The following is a 27,229-nucleotide window of genomic DNA, read 5'->3' on the forward strand; positions in this document are numbered from 1 at the left end:
TGCATATCGCCCTGATTAGCCAATGGGAAGGGTAGTGAAGTTATGGTTAATTACCATGTTTGTCTATTATTAGATAGGATTGGACTTTAGAACTTTGTGCTGGGTTCCACTGGATGTTTCCCTGGTTTCTTCTGGGCTCACTCATGCCTCTGCTAGCTGATTGTTGCCTGGGGCCCACAACTTCTCTCCCTGTAGTCTTTCACCCAAAAGGCCATCCCTGTCTTGTTCACTTGGTTGAATTATTAGGGGTCCTCATGGCAAGAGAAAGTGTCAGGCTTTATAAAGCCCAAGTTTAAAACTTCAACTTTGCCTTTCCCACCTTGTGTTGATCATAGGAAGTCATGAGGCCAGTTCAGATGTAAGGAGTTGAGAAATACAGTGGAGAGGGAAGAGTTTGTTCATTGTTTTAAGTCTATATTATATAACTTTAAGAAAAAATCTGTGTGGCTGGTTAATCCCTAAATTCTTTTATATATAATATATTTTTATTGATTTCAGAGAGGAAGGGAGGGCCCGCAACCCAGGCATGTGCCCTTGAACGGAATCGAACCTGGGACCTCCCAGTCTGACGCTGTCACTGAGCCAAACCGGACAGGGCTAGTCCCTAACTTTTTAAATGTTCAATAATAGTGTCATTGTTTGTGGTTTCTGTCCTCTCCCTCCTCCCCTTATGTGCATTGAACTTGGCCATCATTCCCAAGGTGAGAGACCATGTCTTTGCCATCTCCTTGCTTTATGCTTCACAGAATTCAAATATGTCAGTCAGCCTTTCTTTTCAAGAAATAGCCATAATATTCTGTGCAAATTTTTAACATCATTGTCATATACCTGTTATACTGTTTGCTACTGGCTTTTTTGCCCTTAGGTGACCTCTTGGGGACAGTCACTTTATCTTCCTTTTTAAAAAATGTATCTTTATTTTGAAAGTACTACAGATATCCCCTTATTTTCCACCACTGACCCCCTCTAGCCTGCTCTCCCTCCCTCTCCCCCCACCTAGGCCTGCACTGCACTGTTATCTGTGTCCATGGGTCATGCATGTAAGTTCTTTGGTTAATCTCTTCCCACATCCTCCCTTCTTCCCTCCGAGATGCCTCGTCTGCTCCATGCCTCCATGTTTCTGGACCTGTTTTCTTGTCCCTGTGCCGTTCCTTCCAGGCAGACCATTCCTAGTCTTTCTTCCTCCTCTTCAATGTAAGATGCAGTAGCTGATAGTCCCTTTCCCAGACTCTCCTGCTCTTCATCAGCAGATGCCTAGCTGTGTTTCCCTCTCATCTAAAATGGTTTAGCAGTTTCAAATTATGTAAATACTAGAGGCCCGGTGCACCACAGTTTGTGCACTCGGAAGGAGGGCGTCCCTCAGCCCAGCCTGTGCCCTCTCACAGTCTGGGGCCCCTCGGGGGATGTCCGGCTTGTTTCATTCCCACCGCCCTCAGCCTCCCAGCCTGGGTTGTTTCGTTCCCGCCTCCTGGCCTGGGTTGTTTCGTTCCCGCCTCCCAGCCTGGGTTGTTTCGTTCCCGCCTCCCGGCCTGGGTTGTTTCGTTCCCGCCTCCCGGCCTGGGTTGTTTCGTTCCTGCTTCCCAGCCTGGGTTGTTTTGTTCCCGCCGCCCTCAGCCTCCTGGCCTGGGTTGTTTCGTTCCTGCCTCCCAGCCTGGGTTGTTTCGTTCCTGCCGCCCTCAGCCTCCCAGCCTGGGTTGTTTCATTCCCGCCTCCCTCAGCCCCCCGGCCCGGCCCGGGTTGTTTCTTTCCCGCCGCCCTCAGCCACCCAGCTTGTTTTGCTCCCGCCTCCGCTGTCTGGCTTGCTTCGCTCCCAGCCGGTATATGCAAATTAACCGCCATCTTTGTTGGTGGTTAATTTACATATTGTGTTGATTAGCCAATGGGAGGTGTAGCGAAGGTACGGTCTATTACCATTTTTGGCTATTGTTAGATAGGATGGTGACTTGTGTCATTACAAGTTTAAGGTCTAAAATCTCCACTGGACCTGCCATGTCTCTAATCTGTCCTTTATCTCAGGACATCTCCCTCTCCCATTCCCCTGATAAACTGTTCCAAACAAACTCTCCTCAAGCCCAGTTCTCAGCCACTCTTCTCATCTTCTTCAGTAGCCTCGTGCTCATCAAACAAGATCACCTGCTACCTGCTTCCTGCCACCCAACTTCCCTGTAGCAGGTGTCATTCTCATTCACTTTGTCCCAGCTCCAGGGAAAGCGGCACGATGCTGTGGAGGACCCCGCTCTCCTTGTGACTATCTGCTGCTGCTGAGGACCCGCCTGCATCTGCCGCTGTTGTCTGCTTCAGTGTGCTTTATCTACTTCCTCTTCATCCTCAGTGTATACATTTCTATCTTAAATTCAGTAAATCAGGTAAACTTTTCCTTGCCTCTCCTTAAAACCCCTTCCAGTAAACCTGGAAATCTGGAAAACCTAAAATAGCTACTGATTTTAATGCTGTACGTTTGGTGTGACTTTTGTCGTAAAAGCTTTTATTCCTTGGGTTTTGTGTCACTTCTCTCTGAAATCCCCTTTACCCTTTTTTCTTTCATCTCCTTTGTAGGTTTCTTTTCTTCTTTAGAAGGTAGATTTAGCCCAGTCCCCTTTCAACCTTTTACTGTCATGATATCACATATGACATGATTGATAATATATAAAATCTTTAATACTTGATAATCCAGTTGCCCACTGGAAATTTCCACCATATGTCCCGCCCATAGGTACCTCTAATAGTATATTTAAAACTCAGGAATATTCCTTTCTGGACATATTTCCCCTCCTTTATTCTCCAACTAGAGGCCCGATGCACAAAAATTCATGCAAGAGTAGGTGTTACTGCTCCCAGCTGCCAGCATAGGCTTCCCTCTGGCACCTGGGACCCAGGCTTCCCTCACAGTCCCGGCTTCATCCAGAAGGATGTCCAGTTTAATTAGCATATTACGCTTTTATTGTAGACTAGAGACCCGGTGCACAAAAATTTGTGCACTCGGGGGTGGGGGGTGTCCCTCAGCCCGGCCTGTGCCCTCTCACAGTCTGAGACCCTTCGGGGGATGTCCACCTGCTGGCTTAGGCCTGCTCCCCGGGGGATTGGGCCTAAGCTGGCAGTCAGACATCCCTCTGGCAGCCTGGGAGCCCTTGGGAGATGTCCACTTGCCAGCGGGGACCAGGCCTAAGCTTCAGTCGGACATCCTTAGCGCTGCTGAGGAGGCGAGAGAGGCTCCCGCCATCACTGCTGTGCTGGCAGCTGGCAGCCTGGCTTGTGGCTGAGCAGAGCTACCCCTGTGGGAGCACACTGACCACCAGGGGGCAGCACCTGCATTGAGCATCTGCCCCCTGGTGGTCAGTGTGTGTCATAGTGACCAGTGATTCCCAGTCGTTCTGCTATTAGGGTTAGTTTGCATATTACCCTTTTATTATATGCCTGGTGCATGGGTGGGGGCTGGCTGGTTTGCCCTGAAGGGTGTCCCGGATCAGGGTGGGGGTCCTGCTGGGGTGCCTGGTCAGACTGGGTGAGGGGCTGAGGGCCATTTTCAGGCTGGCCACACCTCCTTCAGGGTGGGGGGGGGGTCCTGCTGGGGTGCCTGACCAGTCTGGGTGAGGGGCTGATGGCTGTTTGCAGGCTGACAAGCCCCCCAGCATGGACCCTTACTCCATGAGGGTGTGGCCAGCCTGGGTGAGGGGCTGATGGCTGTTTGCAGGCTGGCCACAGCCCCTTCAGGGTTGGGGTTCCCACTGGGTTGCCTGGCCAGCCTGGATGAGGGGATGATGGCTGTTTGCAGCTGGTCACACCCCCTTCAGGGTGGGGGTCCCCACTGGGATGCCTGGCCAGCCTGGATGAGGGGATGATGGCTGTTTGCAGCTGGTCACACCCCCTTCAGGGTGGGGGTCCCCACTGGGATGCCTGGCCAGCCTGGATGAGGGGCTGATGGCTGTTTGCAGGCTGGCCACGGCCCCTAGCCATTCAAGCTCCCAGTGGAGGCTGGCTGGAAGCAGGTATCTGGGATTTATTTATCTTCTATAATTGAAACTTCATTGCCTTTAGTGGAGGGCACAGCCAGCCAGGGCAGGCGGGAAGCTTGGCTTCCTCCATTGCCAGGGCAACCAAGCCTCCTGCTTGCTCCAGCTCCATGGCTGCTGGCCGCCATCTTGATTGGGTTAATTTGCATATAATCACTCCGATTGGCTGATGGGCATGGCTTGGGGCATAGCGAAGGATGGTCAATTTGCATGCTTCTCATTTATTAGATTAGATTCTTTTGATGGCACAACAATCCACCATATCACCCAAGCTAGAAGTATAGATGGCACTCTTCTTTTGTGATTTTAATATTTTTATTAAATTGATTGGGGTAACATTGGTCAACATGAACATACAGGTTTCAGGTGTGGGTTTCTATGTTACAAGATCTGTGTATTACACTCCATGCCCACCACCCAGTGTCAAATCTCCTGTCACCTTATATTAGGACCCCCTTTTCCCTCTCCCCTTCCCTCTTGTAACCACCGCACTGCTGTTTGTGTTCATGAGTTTCAGTTTTATGTCCTACATATTGAATGACCTAATATAGTTTTTAGCTTTTCTGACTGAATTATTTCACTTAACATAATGTTCTCAAGGTGCATCTATATTGCTTCACGTGGTGCTATTTCATCCTTTCTTATGGCTGAGTAGTGTTCCATTCTGTATGTGTACTGCATCTTCTTTATCCAGTTCTCTGTTGCGGGATACTTTGGTTGTTTCCATGTCTTGGCTACCGTGAATAATGTTGCAATGAACGTAGGGGTGCTTGTATCTTTGTGACTACATGAATTCTAGTTTTTCGGGCATGTATCCAGGAGACAGACTGCTGGGTTGTATGGTAGCGCTATTCTTCATTTTTTGAGGAATCACCAGACTGCTTTCCATAGTGGCTATACCAGCCTACAGTCCCACTAGCAGTGAATGAGGGTTCCCCTTTTTCCACCTCTCCAGCACTTGTTATTGCTTGTCTTGTTGATAATGGCCACTCCAACAGGTGTAAGGTGGCATCTCATTGTAGTTTTGATTGACATTTCTGTAATTGCCAGTGAGATTGAACATCTTTTCATATATCTATTGGCTGTTGGTATGTCTACTTGGGAAAGGTGTATTTTCAGGTACTCTGCCCACCTTTTTAAAAAAATATATTTTTGCCATAGCTGGTTTGGCTCAGTGGATAGAGCGTCGGCCTGCGGACTGAAGGGTCCCAGGTTCGATTCCCGTCAAGGGCATGTACCTTGGATGCAGGCACATCCCTAGTAGGAGGTGTGCAAGAGGCAGCTGATCGATGTTTCTCTCTCATCGATGTTTCTAACTTTCTATCTCTCTCCCTTCCTCTCTGTAAAAAAATCAATAAAATATATTTTAAAAAATATATATTTTTATTGATTTCAGAGAGGAAGGGAGAGGGAGAAAGAAGAGAGACATCAATGATGAGAGAGAATCATTGAGTGGCTGCCTACTGCATGCCCCTTACTGGGGATCCAGCCCACAACCTAGGCATGTGCCTTTGACTAGAATCGAACCCAGTACCCTTCAGTCCACAGGCCAATGCTTTATCCACTGAACCAAACCAGGTAGGGCCCACTGCCCACTTTTTGATTGGGTTGTTTGTTTGTTGTTGAGTTTTTACGAGTTTTTTATATATTTTGGAAATTAAACCTTTGTCAGAGGTACTGTTTGCAAATATCATCTCCGATTTGGGTGGCTGCCTCTTTGTTTTGTTGTTTCTTTTGCTGTGCAGAAGCTTTTTAGTTTCATATAGTCCCATTCATTTATTTTTGCCTCTACTTCCTTTGCCTTTGGGGTCAAGTTCATAAAATATTCTCTACTGCCAAGGTCCATAAGTTTGGTACCTATATTGTCTTCTGTGTAACATTGTTTAGGGTCTTATGTTTAGGTCTTTAATCCATTTGTACATGGAGACAAACTGTAATCCAGTTTCCTTCATTTGCATGTGGCTTTCCAGTTTTCCCAGCACCATTTATTGAAGAGACTAGCTTGATACCATTTCTGGTTCCTTTGTCAAAAATTATCTGTCCACAGACATGTGGTGTTATAGCTGGGCTCTCTATTCTGTTCCTTTGATCGGTATATCTGTTTCTCTGCCAATACCATGCTGTTTTGATTATCGTAGCTCTGTAATATAATACCTCCAGCTTCATTCCTTTTTTCTCAGGATTGCTTTGGCTTTTCGGGTTCTTTTGTGGTTCCATGCAAATCTGATGATTTCTTGTTCTATTTCTTTAAAAAATGACATTGGGATTTTGGTGGGGATCGCATTAAATCCGTACATTATTTTAGGCAATATGGCCATTTTAATTATATTGATTCTTCCAATCCATGAACATGGAATATTTTTCCATTTTGCTATGACTTTTGCAGTCTCTTTTAATTATGCTTTGTAATTTTCAGCATATAGGTCTTTTGTGTTCTTTGTTAAGTTTATTCTTAGGTATTTTATTTTGGGGGGTTGCAATTACAAAAGGAATTGTTTTTTTCATTTCTTTTTCTGAAGTTTTGTTGTTAGTATACAGGAAGGCAATGGATTTTTTCACATTGATTTTGTATCCTGCAACTTGACTGCATTTGTTTATTGTTTCTAATAGTTTTTCGGTGGAGTCTTTGGGTTTTCTATATACAGAATCATGTCATCCACAAAAAAGTGACACTTTTCCTTCCCAATTTGGATGCCTTTTATTTCTTTCTCTTGCCTTATTGCTCTGGACCTTCCAGCACTATGTGGAATAAGAGTGGTGAGAGTGGCCATCCTCGTCTTGTTCCCGATCTTAGAGGAAAAGCTTTCAGTTTTTCACCTCTGAGTATGATATTAGTTGAGAGTTTATTATATATGGCCTTTATTATGTTGAGGTACTTTCCTTCTATTCCTAGTTTATTGTTTTAATTATAAATGGATATTTTTATTGTCACAAATTATTCCTGTTGGCTCTGTAAGTTTTTTGGTGAACTTGTGTTGTGACCTTATATTCTTTGCTTCAGGTGGAATATCTCCCTTGAGTATTTCCTGCAATGGAGGTTTCATGGTGATAAAATCTCTCAAGAATGTCTTTATTTCTCATTCATATTTAAAGAATAATTTTGCTGGATATATTATTCATGGCTGGTAATTTCTCTCTTTCAGGCATTTGAATATTTGGTTCCACTCTCCTCTGGCTTGTAGAGTTTCTGCTAAGAAGTCGGATGGAATTTGATGGCTATTCCTTTGTAGGTCACTTCCTTCTTTTCCCTGGCTGCTTTGAGAATTTTTTCTTTGTCATTAATTTTTGACAGTTTTGATACCAAGTGCCTTGAAGAGGACCTCTTTGGATTGAGGTAACGAGGTGTTCTGTATTCTTCTTGGATTTGAGGATCTAGTTCTTTACATAGATTTGGGACGTTCTCATCCACCATTTGTTTTAATAGACTCTCCATTCCGTGCTCCCTCCCTTCCTCCTCTGGAATGTCTACAGTTCTTATATCGCCTTTTTCTGATGGAGTCAGTCATATAGGTCTCGTAGAGCTCTTTCATTTTTCTTAATTCTCTCTTCCTTCTGTGTCATTTATTGGTTCCTATCTTTGATGTCACTAGTTCTTTCCTCTATCTCATTGGTCCTATTTTCTATGCTGAGTAGTTTACTCTTTTGTGGGGAGGGGGGGCTGTATAAGAAAGTCTTTATTGTAGAAGCTAGTGGCCATGTAGCCATTGCTATCAAGAAGCTACTAAAAAAAAACAGTCTTTCAAAACAGTCCCATATAGTAGGTAGCCACACACTGGCTAGGTAATGGAGATACCTCCTTTCCTACATAGTAGCAGCCTCCAACATAGGAGCTATTATCTGAGCAGCCGTGCACTGCTTCTGGACTCACAGCCTGTCATAGTAGCTGCATATGAGCTCACTAACTTGCTGGTCAGTACCATACTTTAATAACACTTAGACAAAAGAGACTTCTTTCCAAATAGTGACATCAATCATTTGGGTTAGAGAAGGGCACGCTTGCGCATTCTGGATTGCTACATCCTTGCACCTGCACATAGCATCTTAGCCATGAACGTTTTGATTAAGATTTCCATGCTCACCATGGCCTTGACATCCAGCATGTTCTGAACAAGGCCTCTACACTCCACTTGGCCTTGAGCATCCGGGATACTCTGACAGTGTTCCCATGCTGCACCTCTTACGCTGGATGTCCACCTAGGGGCACTCTACCTACTTGCCAGCTCCCTAAACACAGAGTTCACAATAATAATACAAACTGTAACATGCTATGACCAGTACTCATATGTGGGGCCCTAATAGCAAAACTTGTAGGTTCCACCCCTTGGTGGAGTTCACTTTTCCTGTCCCCACATGGGATGATGGCCTACTAGCCACTGTTGCTAGTGCCACAAAGACAGCCAAGCTGTCCTTCTAATGGCCAAAGGGCTACTCTGTCCAGTATCTGAATCAAACCACAGTTCATCTGTACTCAAATGGACAGTCACAGCTGTCCGTGTAGTAGGGTTCCCCCTACTTGACTCATCCTTAGCACATATGGCCTCTGTGAGGATGACATGCCCTCTCAGAACGAACTAGGGAGTAGCTCCTCCACTCGAGCTTTATCCCTTCGCAGGGTCTCACATGTCACAGGACCTCACAAGGCCTGTAACTCCTGTGACAGAGGGCTGGTCCTCGCGGCTTCCCTCTGTTGCAAATACCGCCCCCAACTCCTACTTTATTCAAGTGGGGTTTGTGCCACCCCCAACATGGGCGTGGTCACACAGGACTACAAGGCAACACACAGACTGCCACCTGTCTCTCTATGAGAGAGTATTGGCTCCCAGATTTTTTCTATAACTGGGACTAAAATCTGATGGGTGCTCTCCTCTGTTCCCTTGGGTGACTACCTTCTTGGCAGCTAGGTACCCTCTGCTTCTGGGGTTCAACCCCACGTTGCCCCTTCCAGGATAGCAGACACGTGGCCGTAACATCGGCGCTCAGTGGGGAGCTGGACACTCACCAGTACTCCTAAAGACCAACCATCATAGGTCTGCAAAACTGCTGGGAGCTGCGTTCAAATTTGCAAAAGAATTAGAGGTTAATACAACATTGTTAACACAATGAAACATTGGCACCGTGGCCGCCCCAGGCAGCCAAATCCTGTGCCATCAAACCTTGACACATGGTAGGGTCCTGTCAACCCTTCTATGCAAAAGCGAACTGTCCTTGACTCTCTGGAGCCGTGTCCATGGAGAAGGCACCAGCCAAGTCCTCCATGTAGTTTTCTGAAAGCCACAGTCAGGTGCCAGGTGCCGTGAGGCTCCTCTTCACTGGCCACACCCGAGAACCGCAGCAGCTGAGTGCGGTGGACGATCCTTATCTTCTCTGGCCTCAGACTCCTGTCCAGCCTCCCTAGATGGTGCAGGAGAGAGTTGCCCGCCTCACATGGGTAGCTTACTCTCTAGGTACAGGCAACTGAGCCTGTACCTTTATCCAGGCTGTAGCAGAGCAAACTGTAGTCTGTGGGTTCCACATGTGGCCTCTGGGGCCCCCAACAGGGTGTCTGGCTTGTCCCTTAGTCTAGGACAGTGGTTCTCAACCTTCTGGCCCTTTAAATACAGGTCCTCATGTTGTGACCCAACCATAAAATTATTTTCGTTGCTACTTCATAACTGTAAGGTTGCTACTGTTATGAATTGTCATGTAAATATCTGATATGCAGGATGGTCTTAGGCGACCCCTGTGAAAGGGTCGTTTGACCGCCAAAGGAGTCACGACCCACAGGTTGAGAACCGCTGGTCTAGGAGATCAAATTCCTTTCCTCAAGGAAAGTGCAAAGTCCTGGAGGTGCTCCAGCTCAGGGGGAGTCTTTTCTCCATTCTCTCCGGGATTTCTGCTGCTGTTACTGGCTCCATTGCCACTGCTTTCAAGATCCTGGGGCCCCTGCTCCACCCCTGCAGCTGCTGGCTGTGTTGTCCCCATCGTCTCCTTTGTCCCGGTTGTCCCTGTCCCTGGTCCCCCCCCCCCCACTGCCGCCCTTTGCTCAAAGTGGCCCTGAACAGGGCGGGGGGTGGGGGTGGAGGTGAGGGGAGGGGGTGGGGGTGGGCGGGAGCATAGTGAGAATCACCTGTGCACATTGCAAAGCACTCCTACAGCATCTGGCCTCTCTTCTTACTCCCAGCAGCCGTGGCAGCTGGGCATGGTGGCTTTGCCATCTCTGGATCGCTGGATTACTGGGTGGCAGCTTGGGGAGTCCAGCTCAGGTGTCTGGCCCCTGGAGGCCGGGTCCGCAGCTGCTCCCACTGTGGCTGTGTCACACCATAAATGGCGGCCTGCTTCCAAGTCCTCTAGGGTGTCAGAGTCAACATGATCTCCCGACTGGCCACTTACCCCAAATCCTGTCATGACCTCAAGTGTTGGGGAGCACTCACTGCTCCATTATCCTCTCTTCGCCCATTGTCCATCCGAGCCCCTCTGCCAGGGGCTGAGCCTGTGTTTTATGTGGGAATATATTGCTAATGCTGCACATTGCAGGGCGATTCTGAGATTTACTAACAAATAGTGTTGTTGTCTAAAAATACTGTGCATGAGCTGAACTTTTCACAAAGGTGACGGGAGATACATGGTAGGAATAGTTGTTCTTCCTCTTTCCTCACATTCCATTTGACATTTCTTGAGGAAAATGGTCTGCGCTGGAATGGTCAGAGGGATTACCCTACAGCCCACTATTATAGTAAACTGCCCAGTGCCTCTTCCACCTGTCTCTTTCCAGGCCTTCTGAACTCTTTCCCATCTCCTGTCTTCTCACAGCACTTAGCTTCTTTCTTCAGCAGGTTCATAAGTGAGGCAAGGTGATAGCCTGGTCTGGCACTTTGGGCTGCCCTGGCCACTGGAGGTGAGCTCCCTGTGGCCCCTGTAGCCCCAGGCTGGGCAGCTGGAGACAGCAGCAGCGCAGCTGCGCAGATGGGCTGCAGCAGTTCACTCTTAATCTCCTTAATTGCGGCTTCATTTCCAGGATTTCTGATTGGTTCTTCTTTGAAGTTTTAATCTCTTTGGTAAAGTAGTCATTTTGCTCATTGATTTGTTTTCTGAATGAACTCAGTTGTCTGTCATTATTTTCTCGTATCTCATTGAGTATTTTCAGAACTGCAATCTTGAAATCTGTCAAGATTATATCACATTTCCATGTGTTCTGACCTGCTTTGTGGGGACTTTTCATTTTCTTTCTGGTCATTGTCGTTACTGCAGCCCTTCATGGTATTTGCTGTCCTCCTTTGCTTTCTCATTTATCTCTGAAGAAGTCTTTCTACTATTTCCTGTAGATGGTGCCCGAATCGCAAGATTTTTACCTCTGTGTTCTCCTAGATTTGAGCCTCCCTGGCTTCCTTAAGACAGGACAGTCGGGGTGTGGCTCAGTGATTGAGCTTGAACCTATGAACCAGGAAGTCATGTTTCAATTCACGGTCAGGGTACATGCCGAGGTTGTGGGCTTGAATCCAGTGTGGGGTGTGCAGGAGGCCTCTGATCAATGATTCTCTCCCATCATTGCGCGCCTTCTCTTCTCTTCTCTTCTCTTCTCTTCTCTTCTCTTCTCTTCTCTTCTCTTCTCTTCTCTTCTCTTCTCTCCTCTCCTCTCCTCTCCTCTCCTCTTCTCTTCTCTTCTATCTCATCTCATCTCATCTCATCTCATCTCATCTCATCTCATCTCATCTCATCTTCTCTCTCTCTCCCTCTCTCTCTCTCTCTCTCTCCTCCCCCCCCTTCTTCTCTGAAAGGAAAAGCAAAAAACAATACAGCCATGCTGCTTGGGGGTGGGGTTTGTTTTGTCCTCGCTGTAATGGTGATCTCTGACCTCCATGCAGTCCTGCCGCAAGCACCCCTCCTGGGGATCAGTCACAAAGGGAAACAGCGGTTCTACGGTTCTACTGCCATAGCTCTCGGTTTACAGATCATGTGCTCCTGGACCCAACTCCAAGGGCAATGGGAGGTGAGTTTGGGAGTCCAAGTGTCAGCAGGCCTCTCTGGTTCTGTTTCTTTGTTTGATACACCATCACCCTGGCCCACAGTGCTCTGTCAGGCGTCTGCTGATTCAGACACTGTTCTCTCTCTCTCTCTCTCTCTCTCTCCGGTGGCTGAGGGCCCTCTGCGCTGTCCTTCTCATCTCTCCACTTATTCCCGGATGCCCACCTTTAGCTGTCTCAGTGCACAGTCGCTCAGGCATGCGTGTAATGTTGAGCAGGGGTTTCTTTGTTGAATTATAGGTGGTTAACTTGTTGAAATGTCAGGGGGAGAGGAAAGGACGTGCCGTTAAGCCGCCATTCTTCTGTGTCACTCCTTCAGCTGTCACTCTTGACTGCGCCTCTCTGTTCTCCTCTCACCTGCGGTGAATCACCAAAATCTTCTAATCTGATTTTTCTCCTCTCCCTTCTCACCCCTATTATCACCATTGTGCATCAGGCTCCGACTTGTCTGGAGTATTACATCTTGAATATAAGTTCCCTAGCCTAGTTTTGTTGTTGATGTTGTCAAATGTGTCTTCAAAACAGCTGTCAAAGACATCTCAAATGCAAATTCATATGTCATTCCCTGGCTTAGGCCATACTTGATACTCATGGCCCTCTGATCTGGCCATTGCCTAGTAATTAACCACACTGCTCCCACCACAGCTTTTGTGCAATGGCACCACTTGTAGTTCTCCAAATGTGCTGTGCTTGTCCTCATCTCTGTATTGTCTGCAATATTTAGAATCGCTTACCCTAAAATCTAAGGCCTGCCACACTTCTGTGTCTTCAGAACATTTTACTCATCCTTTAAAACTCTCCTGGAGTTAACCCATCCCCTGTTGTATTCTCCTTTGCTTATCTTTATGTGTAAAAAGGATTTTTCCTTAGAGCAGTGCCTGTCATATGATGAGTGCTGTATACATGTTGCTTTCCAATGTTATTACTAATTGTATTTTGATTTAATTTTGGGACTCTTTCTTCCATCAGTGGTAGAACTTAGCACTGACTGAGTGATGGCTCTCTAGTTCTCCATCAAGTTGCATTTCAATTGTTCCCTTATGGGACAGATGTACATTTGTAAACTTTCAGATAATACCTTGTTGTAAGTTTTCTCAAAGTTTTCTTTGGCATGATTCCTAGAAGTGGGATAACCAAGTCAAAGACTGCGAGTACTTTTATGACTCTGGGATAGCCATGTGTTCGTCTGTTGTGGTATCTTATAATGTGCCATATTTACCTGCAGTCTTGTTAATCACATTGGGTATTTTTCTCAAGTTTAACACCTACAAAATAATATCTTTAATACTTTAATTTACATTCTTCAACAAGTTAAACAGAACATTTTGCCAATGGCATATGCTTGTGAGAACTGGCTCTGTCTTTTGGAGCCTAGAAAATGATTTTATGTGTTTCAACGGGCTTTTAGTATACTGAGATAAAAACCCTTTGTCATGTTTGCTTAGGTTTTCTCCAGCTTTTAACTTTGATGGCAATTGTATATATGCTTTAAAATTGCGTGTAATTAAATATATTCATCATTTTTAATAGCATCATTTGCCACATAGCTTAAAACATATCTTTTATGATCTGAAATCTGTCTTTTTTTGGTCTTGATTTATGAATTTTTCAAATTCCTAAACTCTTTAATTTCAACTGGAACTCTTTTTTATAATAATAGAGTTTTCCAATTCAAGTATACATAGCAGCATTTTCTTTTCTTTTACTATTATTATTAGTTTTTAAAATTTTTTTAATTAAATCTTTTATTGTTCAGATTATTACATTTGTTCCTCTTTGTTCCCCCATAACTCCCCTCCACTCAGTTCCCACCCCACTCTCCTCCCTTACTCCCCACCCACTGTCCTCATCCATAGGTGCACGATTTTTGTCCAGTCTCTTCCCGCATCTCCTACACCCCTTCCCCCCCAAGAATAGTCAGTCCATTCCCTTTCTATGTCCCTGATTCTATTATAATCACCAGTTCATTCTGTTCATCAGATTATTCACTTGATTTTCAGATTCACTTGTTGATAGATGTGTATTTGGTGTTCATAATTTGTATCTTTACCACCTTCTTCTTCTTCCTCTTCTTAAAGGATACCTTTCAGCATTTCATATAATACTGGTTTGGTGGTGATGAACTCCTTTAGCTTTTCCTTATCTGTGAAACTCTTTATCTGACCTTCAATTCTGAATGATAACTTTGCTGGGTAAAGTAATCTTGGTTGTAGGTTCTTCGCATTCATCACTTTGAATATTTCTTGCCACTCCCTTCTGGCCTGCAAAGTTTCTGTTGAGAAATCAGCTGACAGTCGTATGGGTACTCCCTTGTAGGTAACTGACTGTCTTTCTCTTGCTGCTTTTAAGATTCTCTCTTTGTCTTTTGCTCTTGGCATTTTAATTATGATGTGTCTTGGTGTGGTCCTCTTTGGATTCCTTTTGTTTGGGGTTCTCTGCGCTTCCTGGACTTGTAAGTCTATTTCTTTCACCAGGTAGGGGAAGTTTTCTGTCATTATTTCTTCAAATAGGTTTTCAATATCTTGCTCTCTCTTCTTCTGGCACCCCTATAATTTGGATGTTGGTGCGCTTGAAGCTGTCCCAGAGGCTCCTTACACTTTCTTTGTATTTTTGGATTCTTTTTCATTTTGCTTTTCTGGCTGGGTGTTTTTTGCTTCTTCGTATTTCAAATCGTTGACTTGATTCTTGCAATCCTCTAGTCTGCTGTTGGGAGTCTGTATAATATTTTTTATTTCAGTCAGTGTATGCTTAATTTCTAGTTGGTCCTTTATCACAACATCAAGGGTCTCATTAGATTTCTTGTAGCTCTCATTAAGTTTATCGGCAGTTTCTAGAAAATTCTTGAAAGACCTTAAAAGTGTGGTTTTGAACTCTATATCCAGTAGTTTGCTTTCCTCCATTTCTGTCATTTGTGTCCTTTTTCTTTGTCTCCACATTTTTTATGCTTCCCTGTGTTGATCCAGTGGTTTTCTGTGCTAAGTGTCCTATAGGGCCCAGTGGTTCAGCCTCCCCAATTACCTGAGGAGGACACTCTTGGTGCACCCGCTTGTGGTCTTTGTGCACAGTCTTGTAGTTAAGCCTTGATTGTTGTAGGTATCACTGGGAGGAATTGGCCTCCAGGCCAATTGGCTGTGAGAATCAGCTGTGTCTGCAGTGGGAGAACTTTTGTGCTGGAGACACCCTTATGAGGCAAGACTTGCTTCAATGGGGCGTTGGTGCTAACTGAGTCTGCCCCGAGTGTGTCCTTTATGTTTCCACGGAGCTGCAAACTGGATGGTCCCACTCTGACCTCTGGGCATCCTGGCTCCTGGATCTCTAGGGAGGTGCTAATCTAGCCTTTGCCTGAGGCTATCCAGCAAAAGCCTCCCTGCAGGGCTTGGGTAAGGCGGGTCCCACGGGATCAACAGGATGGGGCTAGCAGTTATGGCTGCTCTCAGTCCTGCCCTCAGAGGCTTTGATTCTCAATGTCCCGGTAATCGCTGCAAGCCCCTCTGAGAGAAAGCTGCCCTCTTGTTCCGACCGATGCCAGACAGTCCCGCTTCTCCCGTATGAGTCTGGGTCCCTAGAGACTCGCCCAGAACTGGAGCTCAGAGCCTGAGACTCCCTCCCGATTGAAATCGACAACCGTGCCCTCAGCCGCCAGCCCGCTCCGCGTGCACCTCCACATCTTAGTATTTTACTTCCGCACTGCGCCTCCTCTGAGTCTCGGTATGCTTTTCTCTTTCCTTCTAGTTGTAGAATTTCCACTCAGCCAGCCTTCTTGTGGTTCTGGGTGATGTCTGTTCCATCTTTTAGTTGTATTTTTGAAATGGTTGTGCGAGGCAGCAATCTCCAGTGTTTACCTATGCCGCCATCTTGGTTTCTCTACTATTATTATTATTAGTAGTAGTAGTAGTAGTAGTAGAGGCCCAGTACACGAAATTTGTGCACAGGTAGGGTCTCTATTCCTGACCGGCAATCAGGGCCTTCCTTCCTCTGGTTGCCAGCTGCCAGCCGGGGCCTTCCTTGATTCTGTGCCGCCCCCGGTGGTCACCGCACATCATAGCAAGCAGTCGAACTCCCAGTCTGTTGAACTCCTGAGGGGACAATTTGCATATTAGCCTCTTATTATATAAGATTTTTTTTAGATAGGGCCCTAGCCAGTTTGGCTCAGTGGATGGAGTGTTGGCCTGCAGACCGAAGGGTCCTGGTTCAATTCACCCAAGTCAAGGGCACTTACCTTGGTTACAGGCTTCTCCCAGGCCCCTGCCCTGGTCAGGACTTATGAAAGAGGCCACAAATCGATGTGTTTCTCTCACATCGATATTTTTCTCTGTCTTTCCCTCTCCCACTCTCCCTAAAAATCATTGGAAAAAAATCCTCGCGTGAGGATTAAAAACAAACAAACAAAAAAGAAATGTGATAGGGAATAAAAACCTGACTTTTCTCTCCTCTCTCTGTCAGATCAAATGCTAGAGATTCCAGTTTGCTCAGTTGACAAAAGCCAGAGAACAAGGAAGCTCTTGATTAATCTCTTCACACCCCTTCCCAAATTATTATTTTCCTATCTTACCCAGCTCTGTAGAAAGAGCCACCATCTATTCACTCGTTCAAACCAAAAATGTAAAATCATTCTTACTTTTTTCTTTTCCCTCCGACATTGCAACCAATCCATTAATAAATCTTATGTGTTCTGCCTCAAAAAGCTATCTCTCAGATATTCTTTCCTCTCCATATGCCACATTTCTTGTGTAGATTTCAGAAATAGCTGCATAACAGGTCATTCTGCTTGCTTTCTTAGCCTTTTCTACTCTCTACATAAAATGCCAAAGACCTCAGAGGGACCTTTAAAAAATGCAAGTCAAATAATGTCTCTGCTTGGAATCTGCCCAAATGTTCCCTTGCATGTGACTCAAACCCAAACGTATCATTATGGTAAAAACTTCCTATGCGGCTTGCTTCCTACCTACATAGCAGTATTTTTAAAAATCTTTTCTTCCTCATTGTAATGCTTACTAGCTATGTGAAAGTCTTTCTAAAATATCTGTTTCTGATCTCTTGTTAAAGAAACTGCAAGTCTTTTTGTTCCTAACATATCGTAAGGAGATGACAACACATCCTAATTCTTTGCTTACATGTTTTTCTCTCTGGAAACATGATAGTATTATTCATCCTATCTAATAAAAGAGAAACATTGTAATTAGCTGTACCTCCGCTACCCTTCCCATTGGCTAATCAGGGCGATATGCAAATTAACTGCCAGCCAAGATGACGGCCGGCAGACAGGCAGCTTGAAGCGAACATGAGGCTTGCTTGCTTCAGTGACGGAGGACTCCAACATTCCCCGCCTGCCACTGCCGGCCTCTGAACTTGCAATTTGAAACATTGTTACAATATAGAAGCTAAACAAAACCCCAGAAACCTGCTTTCAGCCAGACGGGATCTCAGAGCTGGAGTTGAAACAGTGTTTCGATTATAGAACCCAAACAAACCAGATACCTGCTTTCAGCAGGGGAGACCTAAGAGCTGGAGCCAAGCCTCAGAGCTAAAGCTGGCCCAGAATAAAAAAAGAAAAAAGAAAAAAAGGAGCTGTTGGGAGCTTCAGTCACCCGCCAGCCTGAAAACAGCCCTCAGCCCCTCACCCAGACTTGCCAGGCACTCCAGTGGGGACCCCCACCCTGAAGGGTGTGTGACCAGCTGCAAACAGACATCATCCGCTCATCCAGGCTGGCCAGGCACCCCAGTGGGGACCCCCACCCTGATCCAGGACACCCTTCAGGGCAAACCAGCCGGCCCCCACCTGTGCACCAGGCCTCTATGCTATATAGTAAAAGGGTAATATGCCTCCCAGCACCGGGATCAGCGGAGCCGCGAGGCCTCCCGGCACCGGGATCAGCATGACAGGGGGCAGCGCCCAAACCCCCTGATCGCCCTGCGGCTCTGTGTGTGACAGGGGGCAGGGCCACAACCTCCCTATCCACCCTGCTCTGTTTGTGACAGGGGAAGGCATCCCAACCCCCTGATCAGCCCTGCTCTGTGCCTTTGGGGGGAGCTCCCCAACCCCCTGATCACCCTGCGGCTCTGTGTGTGACAGGGTGCGGCGCCCCAACCCCCTGATCGGCCCTGCTCTGTGTGTGATGGGGTAGAGCCATAACCTCCCCATCGGCCCTGCCCTGAGTGTGGCAGGGTGCGGAGCCCCAACCCCCTGATCTGCCCTGCTCTGTGTGTGACGGTGTGGTGCCCCAACTCCCCTATCGGCCCTACTCTGTGAGTGACAGGGGGGAGCTCCCCAACCCCCTGATCGGCCCTGCTCTGTGCGTGACAGGGGGGAGCTCCCCATCCCCTGATTGGCCCTGCTCTCTGTGTGACAGGAGGTGGCGCCACAACCTCCCCATCGACCCTGCCTTGAGTGTGACAGGGGGCGGTGCCCCAACCCCCCAATCGGCCCTACCCTGAGCGTGACTGAGGGTGGCATCGCAACCTCCCGATCCGCCCTGCTCTGTGCATGACAGGGGGCGGCGCCCCAACTCCCCAATCGGCCCTGCTCTGAGCCCGACCAGGGGCTGCACCTAGGGATGGGCCTGCCCTCTGCCACCCGGGAGCAGGTCTAAGCCAGCAGGTCATTATCTCCCGAGGGGTCGCAGACTGCGAGAGGGCACAGGCCGGGCTGAGGGACCCTCCCGGGCCTCTAGTCCTATATAATAAAAGGGTAATATGCAAATTGACTCTAATGATTTAAAAACCAGTGCTATTACATGCACGGACCACCAGGAGGCAGACACTCGATGCAGGAGCTGCCCCCTGGTGGTCAGTGTGCTTCCACAGTGGTCGCTCCACTCAGCCACAAGCCAGGCTGATGGCTGGGAGTGCAGCGACGGTGGAGGAGCCTCCCACCTCCTTGGTGGAAGCACTAAGGATTTCTGACTGCGATGTAAGCGGGGAGTTATGCCTAAGCTGTCAGTCAGACATTCCCCGAGGGCTCCCACGCTGCCAGAGGGATGTCTGACTGCCATCTTAGGCCTGAATTGGGCCTAAGCCGGGAGGTGGACATCCCCGGAGGGGTCCTGAACTATGAGAGGGTGCAGGCCGGACTGACAGACACCACCACCCCACCCCACCCCCAGTGCACGAATTTTTGTGCACCGGGCCTCTAGTACATATGTATATTCTAATATCCTTGCTTGCACTACTTCCTCAGTATGCATTTCTGGGTAATTGAATAGTAGTGAACAAAATAGGCTAGCTATAGGGTAATGATAGTTTATATTTAAAAATGTAACAGGATTTTGGCTTAACTTGACAATAAATTTCCATTTAATACTATTATGAGTTTCTTATAGATTAAGTTGATTCAAGCAGTTTTCAGAAAAGTGGCTTCTCAAAAAATAATCTTTTTTAAAGATTTTTTATTATTTTTAGAGAAAAGGTAAGGGAGAAGAGAGAAAGAGAAACATCCATGTGAGAGTGAAATATTAATCGTTTGCCTCCTGCACACCCCCTACCTAGGACTGAACCTGCATGCTGGGCATGTTCCCTGATCAGTAATCGAACTGGCAACCTTTTGGTGCACAGGGTTACGCCCAGCCAACAGCCACACCAGCCAGGGCTTTGCTGATTTTGGAACCAGCCATGAAATAACTCTTCCTTTAATTATACTGTTCCCTCTGCTTGTTGTGCCCTTCATTTTCAGTGACAGGCACATCTTATACATCCCTTGAAATTTAGCTGGAGGTACTGCTTTGTAACTTGTTGTACTATATAGCCTGTGTTCCAGTTTTTTAATCTGTAAAATGGGGATAATAGTACCTATCTCAGGGTTGTAGTCAGGATAAAATGCATTGATACCTAAAAGTTCTTAGTTCTTGGCACCTGTTGAGTACTCAATGAACATTAGCTGTTGCTGCTATTGTTCATTGTTTACACGTCAAATTCCATTAGACTGTGAATTCATTGAACACTAAAATGTGTTGTTTGTTGTTTTTTGTGTTCCTTTTATAGGCTGATAGCTGGAATATTTAAGAAGAATTTTTACCTTGAATGAATGAATCATTCATTGCTCAGTCTTCATCATTGATTTAATGTTTCTCATTAGAGTATTTTAAATGTCATTAAATACTTCATGTTAAATTTTTTGTAATGTTTCAGAATGAAGATTTATTAAATGAAATAAAACAACTTAAAGAGGAAATAAAGAAAAAAGATAAAAAAATCCAACTATTAGAACATCAGCTTGTAAGTATTATATAATATAGTATGTGAAGTGAAGACTTTTTAAACTGAGCGATATAAAACTATAGCCAGAATTTAAATTTGACTTTATTTTTGGCTTCCAAAGTTGCACTATTATATTATTTTTAGATTATGTGCACTCTAAAAGTATGTGGTTTAACTTACAGTCTAAATAGTAAATATTCAAGTTAAAAAGAAAATCTTTGTCCATTCATTTTCAGTGGCCTTATGTTTTGGGGTTTTTAAATTCACCAATTTACAGTCATTTTATTGATAAAGGGTAGATGTCTTTTCTTAATGTGATTTTAAAGAAGTGAGTACTGGTGAGCTGAGAACAAGGTGTTTTCTCTCCTCTGATAGCAGAAGGAACCTGGATTATCAGACTGTGGTACCAGTACAGCTGTCTATTAGAGACCGTAAAGAGTGTTCTAAGAAAATGGTTCTCCTCCATGAATGATGCTGAGTAGAATCTTTATAATTGTCTAGTGGTTACAGATTCAGATATAGTTCCATATGGAAACAACATATACACTCTCTCAAAGTTAAATATAATTTAGTTTCTAATAATATACAAGGCCAGGATAACAAGAACATAATGGCATAAGAATACCAACAAGCCAAGGAAAATCTTTGTTGGAAATGAACAGCATATCACTAAAAACTAGGTTTTCCGAATTATAGAAAACTCAAATACTTGCCAAATCTTACTCTTCGTCTGATAGCACACAGACACAGAGAGGAACTTATTTCCAGAATCGCACTAGTCAAGAGAGAATAAGTCATATGCTTGCCTTAAGATGAATGCTTTATGTTATCTTTCCTTCTTTACACACCTCCTATATATGTGAAAAGTCCTATTGCAGTGAATACCTAGAGACTCTTCAATCGACTCTTGAATAGAACAACATGGGATTGAACTGTATGGCTCCACTTATACACAGTTTTTTCAGTAAATTCATACAGTATTATAAGTGTATTTTCCTTATGATTTTCTTAATATTGTTTTCTTTTCTGGAGCTTTATTATAAGAATACAGTATATATCCACTCATCTGAGATCAACCAAATTGCATAACCAATGCAATTTGCATAACCCATGGACACAGACAACAGTGCGGTGAAGGCCTGGTGGGGGTGGCGGTGGGCTAGAAGAGGTCAGTGGGGAAGAAGGGGACATGTGTAATACTTTCAATAATAAAGTGTTTTGTTTTTTAAAAAAGAATACAGTATATAATACATATAACATATAAAATATGTGTTAATCAACTGTTTATGTTATTATGGCTCTGGTCAACAGAAGGCTGTAAGTAAACCTTTGGGGGAGTCAAAAGTTATATGCAGATTTTCAACTGCACAGGAGGTTGACACACCTAAACCCCACATTGTTCAATAGTCAATTATATATTGAATGTTGTTTCAATGACCGTCTCATTTCTTAGGAATTGGAAATATGTCTGTACTACAAGAAATGGAAAATGTCACTACTTACAGATTTTTTTTTTTTGTTTTAATTAGATTGTATTTTGTAAGTGGAAATTGGAATGATCCAATTGCAATTAAGATAAATTTTGAATATTGGTAATTATTTTTAAAGTAGAAACTTGTAATTTTAGCTTGATGCAATAGTTAAGAATTTGTTATATAAGTATCCCTACAAGAAAGTATATTTACCTCTATTGGAGTTATTTAACAAATAATAAGGTTATATTCCAACTTCCCACTGAAGAAAAATTCTCATTATCAGTCTTTTTATTTGTAAAAAATTTTGATATTATTTGAAAGACCAAAGTTTACACAATAGATACATTACTTTGTGTTGTATAAGTGACTAAATGAGTATGCTTTGAGTAGAATCATGTGTAGAGAATTCATTTGTGAACTAAGATGCCCAGATAGATCTTGTCAAAGGACAGAGATCCTTCAAAGTTTTCCAGTCCAATAAAGTCAGCACATCATTAAAGGAGCTTAAAGCACTGGACCTGTGAAAAGACAATCTTACTTGTGGGCTGGGGTATTTAATATCCAGTAGAGTCCAATAAAAAATGAACTTAAGAAATTGTGCTGCAGTTATTGTAGTAGCATCATAGTTTAGGAAAATACTTAAAATCTTACAATTGTATTCTTTAGATGCTATGTATTGTTATATATATTCTACATCTCTCTATATATAGTATTGCATCTATATGTATAAAGTCATAGGTAGTATGTTTTATGGATAATAAAGGAGATTTCCAAAGGTAATTTTAACTATTCAAAATTGTAAGCTGACTCTAGGACCCAATCTCTGAATAAGACAGGAGACTATTTACCCCCTAAGAGAGACCCTAATTACTTTGTCCATGTGTAGGTGTATGAAAAATTATACCACTATAAAAAATTGTGTTTTTGTCCAGGCAACTCGGTGTAACTGCCACCAAAAATCTAAAGAGGAAAAATGCACATATGCCGATAAATATACCCAAACATCCTGGAGAAGAATTCCTGTAAGTAATTAACCCCTTTTCTTGTCATTTACTGTTTTGCTGTTTTGTTCCACCTTTTTTACTCAAATCTCTAAAAATTTTAAATTGGCCATGGCTGTTAATTTTTTTTAAGTTGTCTTTTTCTTGTCTCTTAGGTGTATATGTGCTTTCTAAAGCTTCTCTTGTGTGTCTTACATAAGTGAATGTGCATTTAATAGCTTTCCATTCTGCACACTGTAACCCATTTTATTTGAGTGTCGAGTCTTCTCTTATTGCCTGTATTTATGAGAGTATTATTTCCCCATACCCTTAAAGAAACAGAAGTCCAAAATGCAGCCTTCCTTCTAGCAGCAAATGACTCTGAAAATATATGATGCCACGTATTCTTTTTTTGTTGAAATTTTTCAAATAGATTTTATTAGAATTTCTCAAATGTTGAGGCTGTTAGGAAGTATAAATGCATTAGGAGATAGGCAGTAAAGGTTATGTTTTAGACATGGTTAGGGAATGGTTTGTTCTAAACAGTAGAAAATAACCATGCAGCTTTTCCTTCTTTGTTGTTTTTCAAGGTTACATCTCAAAACATAGTTAGTGCTAGAATACACTGACCATTATTTTTACCTGAGTTTTTCTAAACTTAGTTCAGGTTGTGTCTGAGCCAGAGAGTCATCAGATGGCCACAATCCTTATCCTATGGCATATGCTACAGGTAGCTACTTCTTGTTAAGAGAATGCCTAATTACCCAGCCTTGACTCTTCTTTTGTCTTATTTTGGCAGTGGAATCCTAGTAGCACAAATGAACAAGAACCTATAATGGTTAATAATCAGCAATCCAGTTTTTAAAACTTAGATGTAGACCTTTAAAGTTTGTAAGTTATTTCTTTTCATCTAATTAACAATTTTTGTGTGCTCTGTATAAATATAATGCTGATAATTAATTTATTCAACATAAGTTTGGTGAGCCTCTCCCATCAACTGACTTTTGAACTAGAGTGAGGATTTGGGGAAGGAAATACCAAGTAAGGGGACTCCGCTATTAACAAGTGCTCATTGAAGACAGTGGTGATGGAATATTTCTTTAAAGTCAAAGGATGTGGAAACTTATTTGTTTAGAAGCAATTGCAAAATGAAAGACGGAGCGTTGGGCCTTGTAGGTTTCTCCAGGGTCTTCGCAGGCCCAACACTCTTCTAACATTGTCACTGCGTGGAGTGTGGCTGCATTGAGTGTGGAGTCCCTTCTTCCTGGGAGTTTATACCGTCTCTGGCTCCTCAGCTTCACTCTTCTGGAAAAGGCGATTGATCACTCGCAGGCCTGCTCACCAGACAAAAGTAAATGGTGCAAAACACTCCAAGACATTCCTGAATATATTCCTGAGATAGTTTCACTGTAATCTTGAGGGAAGTGAAGGTCAGATTTTCAGCCTAATGTACCTAACAAACCCAGACTTTATGCTTCCTTGTTATCCTTTATTATAAGAATCACCTGGCTGAATACCTTTGTTTTATAGATAAGGGAGATTAAATGGCATAGTAAAGTCTCCTAATTAACCAGTGGCTGAAATAGTACTGTTAACTTCAGACTGCTGACTTTTAGTCCAGGGTTCCTTCCCCCAAAAGCACCCTGAGGAACCTGAAGAACTGAGAGGGGTTGCAGATTGAAATGGGAGATACATATATAGAGTTGGGCAAAGTCAGGACATGATTTTGGCAGGAACACAGACATATGTTTAGGGAAATAGGTGAAGATAGTGTTAAAGTTCCTTCAAAACAGTGGTTCTTAACCTTCTGGCTCTTTAAATACAGTTCCTCATGTTGTGACCCAACCATAAAATTATTTTCATTGCCACTTCATAACTGTAATGTTGCTACTCTTAGGAATCGTAATGTAAATATCTGATATGCAGGATGGTCTTAGGTGACCTCTGTGAAAGGGTCGTTTGACCGCCAAAGGGGTCACAACCCACAGGTTGAGAACCGCTGCTTTAAAAGATAGAATTTTAAAATTCACCTAGGAGTTAGTGAGAAAGCAGTTGCATTTATTTAAAGGAATAGTTACATATATTTATTTAATCACTTTAATGTTAACTATTAAATATTAATATTAAATATTGAGTTTATTCCCTGATTTTTATGTTCTTTGGACTTTGATGGATTCATCCTATATAATAAAAGCCTAATATGCTAAGTGTCCAGTCATCCAGTCATCCGTTCAACCAGTCAAAGCATAATATGCTAATGATATGCTAAGGCCACTTAACTGCTCGCTATGACGTGCACTGACCACCAGGGGGCAGAGTCAACTGGTCAACCATTCGCTATGATGTGCACTGACCACCAAGGAGCAAATGCTCCGACTGGTAAGTTAGCTTGTTGCTGGGGTCCGGCCAATCGGGACTGAGTGAGATGTACTGGACACACCCTGGATCCCTCCTGCTGTCCCTCCCCAGCTGGTCAACCTACCACGTCCCTCCCCAGCCCCAATTGTGCACTGGTGGGGACCCTTAGCCTGGCCTGTGCCCTCACACAATCCGGGACCCCTTGGGGGATGTCAGAGAGCTGGTTTTGGCCCAATCCCGCAGGCCAGGCTGAGGGACCCCATTAGTGCACGAATTCTAGTTTAAATTATTTTGGAAACCATTTACTATAATAACAAAGATTTTATTTTTTTCTTTTAAAAGTTACACTTGATTCTTTTTTACTAAGAACCCAACATATTTAAACAAGATGTTGATTACGGGAATGGAGAGATTCAGTGGGACTCTTTGGCAACATCTAGTTTTGTCAGGTGGCAATTTTGGGAATCAAAGCATGTTATATTAAAAATATTTCACAAGTTTAGTGTAGGTTTTGTTTGTCTTTTTAACTCTGGCTAAGCCTTTGGGAAGATTGAAAGTAATGATCTGAGCACTTGTTCTTCACCATTCCCTGCAATATCTTGGGACATTTAAATGCCCTTCTTGACACTCTCCTAGTTAGTTGAGGGTTATAGAATGTGTCTCAGAGATTTGTGAGGCACATGTAACCACTGGAATAGGAGGAAGAAATCTGGCTGCAAGGGAAGGCAGAGGATGGTGGAGAAGAAAGCTACTCCCTGTAATACTTGGGAATGGCTGTTTAGGATGTGGAAAGAAATAGGGAAAAATAGACATTACAGGCAGAGCCTTTCGGAAGAGGGAGCGTGGAGGGCCACTGACAGCAGCAGAGCAATGGAATGTGAATGTGTTGGACCCAACGTAAGTTTTCATAAATTTTTTCCTAAGAATTTTGGTATCACCTAATTGCTGCAAATAAATTTTTAAATTCAAGAACCAACAGGAATACGAGGATGAAATAAGGTATTGGAACAGGGAAAGGAAGAAAAGCAGATATCCACTTACTTACGGATATTTGTGCACCCACTCTATTCTGGGCACTGTCGTAATCTGAGAGTGTAAGATGAAAAGGGTGCACATAGGCCCAGGCCTCAAGATGCTTACAGAAACCTCCAGTGGGCCGAGAATGGTGTCACTCTCACTCTCTTCCTGCATGGAAGAAACTGGGACCAAGAAGTAAATTGTGCAACTTGGACACAGCAGTCTGAGGCCAGAAGCAGGCTTTCTGACTTGTAGGTAACGTCTTAGTTGCCTGCCTTTGAGTGGCAGCAAGAGGTGAGAAGGGTGCAGGAAACAGGAGGAAGGATCTGAGCCCGGGAAGGAGGACTCAGGCTTGGTCCAGTGAGAGGTCATGATGACAACTGACTTTCCTAAAACCCAGCTATCTGGGTATATGCTCTGTGGTAGAGATGTCAGCATTCCATTATGATAACCCATAGAACATCCCTATAGTTTTAAAATTTTATCTTGGAGATAAAATGAAATGTTAAGTATTTTATTTTATTGTTAAATCTTTATTGTTGAAAGTATTACATAGGTCCCCCTGTTTCCCCCATTAACCTCTTCCAGCCCACTCTGGTCCCCTCCCCTCCCCCCAGGCCCTCACCACCTCACTGTCTATGTCCATGGGTTATGCATATATGCATACAAGTTCATTAGTTGATCTCTTCCCACCCTCCCTCCCCTGCCTTCTCTCTGAGGTTCAACAGTCTGTTCATGCTCCTCTGTCTCTGGGTCTCTCTTTGATCATCAGTTTATTTGGTTCATTAGATTCCACATAGGAGTGAGATCATGTGATACTTATCTTTTTTATGTTGTTTAGTATCCAAGTTTTGGGGAAATTTTTCTGTTACTGATTTCTAATTTGATTAGGATAATTTCAATTCAGTATAATCCCAGTTCTTTTATGTTTGTTGTTATTTGTTTTGTGGCCTAGACTATGATCTGTTTTTTGGTCAATGTTCTGTGAACTCTTGGAAAGAATATGATCGTTTGCTATTGTTGGATGGAGTATTCTATAAATGTTGATTAGATTCAGGTTGTTGATGGTGTGCTTGAGTTTTGCATCATTGCTGATTTTATTGTTTAGTTTTATCAATTATTGAGAGAAGGGTTGCTAGACTCACTAACTATATTTTTATGGAATTTCTCCTAATTCTATCAGTTTTGTTTCATGT

At 43.9% G+C, this 27,229-nt stretch overlaps 1 protein-coding gene across 3 annotated transcripts in view; it reads left to right on the top strand.

Annotated features, from left to right (window-relative positions):
• CCSER2 (coiled-coil serine rich protein 2) overlaps positions 1-27,229 on the top strand; it is a 218,514-nt gene that overhangs the window by 168,264 nt on the left and 23,021 nt on the right. For all 3 annotated transcript variants that reach the window (XM_081105440.1, XM_081105439.1, XM_081105438.1), the window contains 2 exons: positions 20,135-20,221; positions 22,611-22,700. In XM_081105440.1, coding sequence (XP_080961566.1) covers positions 20,135-20,221; positions 22,611-22,700 — 177 coding nt within the window. The remainder of the gene's footprint in view (positions 1-20,134; positions 20,222-22,610; positions 22,701-27,229) is intronic.

The sequence above is a fragment of the Myotis nattereri genome (assembly GCF_964212035.1).
Source record: "Myotis nattereri genome assembly, chromosome: 13".
Classification (NCBI taxonomy): Eukaryota; Metazoa; Chordata; class Mammalia; order Chiroptera; family Vespertilionidae; genus Myotis; species Myotis nattereri.